This window comes from Poecilia formosa, unplaced genomic scaffold (genome assembly GCF_000485575.1).
Source record: "Poecilia formosa unplaced genomic scaffold, Poecilia_formosa-5.1.2 Scaffold363, whole genome shotgun sequence".
Lineage (NCBI taxonomy): Eukaryota > Metazoa > Chordata > Actinopteri > Cyprinodontiformes > Poeciliidae > Poecilia > Poecilia formosa.
Genome location: NW_006800302.1, coordinates 536054 through 539283, shown reverse-complemented (window position 1 = coordinate 539283; position 3230 = coordinate 536054). Strand labels below are relative to the sequence as shown.

General features: G+C 40.1%; 1 protein-coding gene across 1 annotated transcript in view; it reads left to right on the top strand.

The window, feature by feature from the left end:
- The first annotated feature begins 595 nt into the window (after positions 1 to 595).
- Positions 596 to 3230, top strand: part of aldh1a2 (aldehyde dehydrogenase 1 family, member A2) — a 21170-nt gene continuing 18535 nt past the window's right edge. The window contains exons 1-2 of the mRNA XM_007574869.2: positions 596 to 758; positions 1091 to 1220. Of these exons, the coding sequence (XP_007574931.1) occupies positions 684 to 758; positions 1091 to 1220 (205 nt within the window). The 5' untranslated portion in view covers positions 596 to 683. The remainder of the gene's footprint in view (positions 759 to 1090; positions 1221 to 3230) is intronic.

Genomic DNA, 3230 nt, shown 5'->3' with positions numbered 1-3230 from the left:
GAGTGAGTCCAGAGTGAGTCCAGAATGAGTTCAGAGTGAGTCCAGAGTGAGTCCAGAATGAGTTCAGAGTGAGTCCAGAATGAGTCCAGAATGAGTTCAGAGTGAGTTCAGAATGAGATCTGGAGGAAACAGGCTGACATTACGGCTATAAACGCTCTTGAAATTACAAATCTACTCATAGAATTAGACTTACTGCAAGCAAAACCTCCGTAACACTGGAAATTAAACAGTTTAAAATGATTGGACAATGATATCAGCACATTATTTATAGTATTTAGAAATAAAGTTGGTCTATAAATGATATCCCTGGTAACTCTGACGGACATTCTGTCATTCTGGAAATAGAAATATTTGCTCATCTTGTTTGGTCTGAGGAATATAAATATATACTGTAAATCCACAGACAGAGCTTTAACTCGTAATATAAAAGTAGCACAAATACCTGAATTATTAATAGGGTGAGTAGATGTACTGCCATGTCAGTCAAAACAGAGATTATGTCCTTATCTCTTTATGTGTTTGAGTGAGATTTTTACCCAAAGATCAAACTGTTGTCTGAAAATAACGATAGAGTCAAAGGTTTATTATGTATTTGATATAATTATGGTGTTTTGCAGGCGGATGTTGATAAAGCGGTGCAGGCTGCTCGCCTCGCCTTCTCTTTGGGCTCCGTTTGGAGAAAGATGGATGCGTCTGAGCGCGGACGCCTGCTGGCCAAACTGGCCGACTTGGTGGAGCGAGACAGTGTCTATCTAGCAGTAAGTGAATGAAGATTTAACTTTTAAACTAATCCATGATCTGGTGCAAGAGTTTATTTAACCCATCAGCTTGTTTCTTCCAGTTTCTTCCCCCTAACTTATCCGGTGTGTTTTATTTCCTCCTGCAAATCTGCCTCAGTCTCCTTTTGCAAATACAAATATTTGCCTTGCCTTAAAGAGAACTGAGGGGCTGTATTTGTAGTTTAATGTTATCTTGGTGTCACTTTTCACCCGTGTGTGAGTGTAAAGGATGAACTGGTTCAGAATTATGTGAAGATCACAAGGTTATATCACATTTTTCCCAAAATGTCTCCCTCTTCTTCTCCCCCCAGACTATTGAGTCGCTGAACAGTGGGAAGCCTTTCCTGCCCACCCTGTTTGTGGATCTCCAGGCAACGATAAAGACTCTCAGATACTTCGCTGGATACGCAGACAAGATCCACGGGACCTCCATCCCGATGGGTGAGAGCTTCCTCTGAGCCACTGCAGCAGTCTTAATGAAGTCAGTCTGGTGAAAAATGTGATTTTAGAGATGAACATGGTGGGTTTATTGGGAGTGCGATTAAAACTGTAGCTTATTTTATTTTTTTTTCCAGTGGCCATAATGCTCTTCTGTAAAGTTCCCTTATGTGTACTATTTAAAAAATAATAATTTCATGACCTTGAGAAACTACATCCAACACAAAAACATAAAAATCTGATGTTGGTCACAATTTCTTTTATAATTAAAATAAAATGTTTTTTTTATGTTATTGTCTTAACCCTTTCATGAATAGTGGTCACTACAGTGGACAGCTATCTAAAACCCATTTTCTTGTGCTTCTTGTGGATTTTTATGTTATAAATGCACACAGAGCACTGAAGTGGACACTAATGCATCATAAAATACACTATCAACTGCTGGCCATCAGCTGCAAATGCAAGAAATTATTTTTGTTAAATCCAATATGGCCAACAGACAAAAAGCATGCCGACTGACCCGGTCCCTCCTTCTACTGTCCACGACTCGTGCAGGTAAAAAAAATATTGTGACATCAGATAACCCCTAAAGATCAGTACTACTGATGTATTTTGTCAAATAACAACTTTGTATTTGGAGAAAATTACAAAAAAATAAAAAATAAAAATATTTTTTTTTACAAATTTTTTTCCTACTTTTTTTATGCCTTAAGAAAAATAAAAAGTAAAAATTAGAAAAAAATCTTGACATAAAGGATCATAATTCATGCATGAAAGGGTTAAGTCACCAATTCATATTAATCACTCTTAAAATATGGTCAGATGGCATCCATGAGTTTATTTGTGAAGTTAAAGCAGATTCAAGCAGATAGTATATCAAATTTATACAGACTAATGAAAATATAGCAAAATGAAACAATGAATTTGCCACTTAACCTCTGACGGTTTTAAATCTCAGCAGCTGTTTACTATAAAACTGCAGCATTAGATTGTGCAACAGCTGGCGTCCTCATGCTTGGTAAAGAAAGACAACAAATTGGTGCATAATCCAAACCCTTGTTATCCATTCACCGTTCTAGGGTTGCAGCCACCGGTTTCGTCCCCCTGACACAGTTAAATTTGCCGTTTGAAGAGGCCTGCTGTCGATTTCAACAGGAAGGAGAGAAAAGAATGAGAGCGAGGACATGAGAAACCTGTTGATACCACCGCATTGTTCCCCTCAAAGCTCCTGTTATTCAGCGCTGCCAGAGCCGCCGCGCGTTTTCCCAGGGCTGCGCTCCGAGCTCCGCTCCTCTTGTGGGCTTTCACCTTAAATAAGCTGGGATATTCCTGTAGCCTGCAAGATGTAAGGAGCCGTGTTTGTTCACCTGTCAGGATACGGTGCAGTACACCCACCATCAACAGCCCCCTCTGTTTGTCTGGCATGTTAAGCCAGGCTTGCGGTATTAAATTTGTATCACAGGCAGCGTGACATGAATAGGGAGTGTCATTATGTAGAGCACCTTTGGCTACACAGTTTGGTATCGTTTACGTTGCTCGTTCCAAATTGAAATCCAAGTCGATTGTCGGCGTCACAGTTTCACATGAGCCTCGCAGACACTCGAGTTTCTGCTGAAAATCTCAGCAAGCAGCTTTAAACGGTCCAGAATGAAATGAAACGATGAGCATATGGGAAGTTTCTCTGCTGTTTACAAGCTTCTACTGTTTCCCACAAAAAGAAGAGAGAGTATTTGGCTTGTCATCGTCCTCTGATCGCTCTGTCCAAATGCAACATTAGGCAATAATCAGCTGACCGCTGTGGTAATAAATTCATACACACATTTCTCAACATGAATTGTTTTTGTGGAGCGTGAACAAGCATGGCACACCCTCCGTAACAACCTCCTCTAACTCAACTAATGCAAGAGGAATGAGCGAACCTTTCCAGCATAACACCCATCTGTATGACCTAAAACACACACACACACACACACACACACGCACACACACACACACACACACACACACACACAC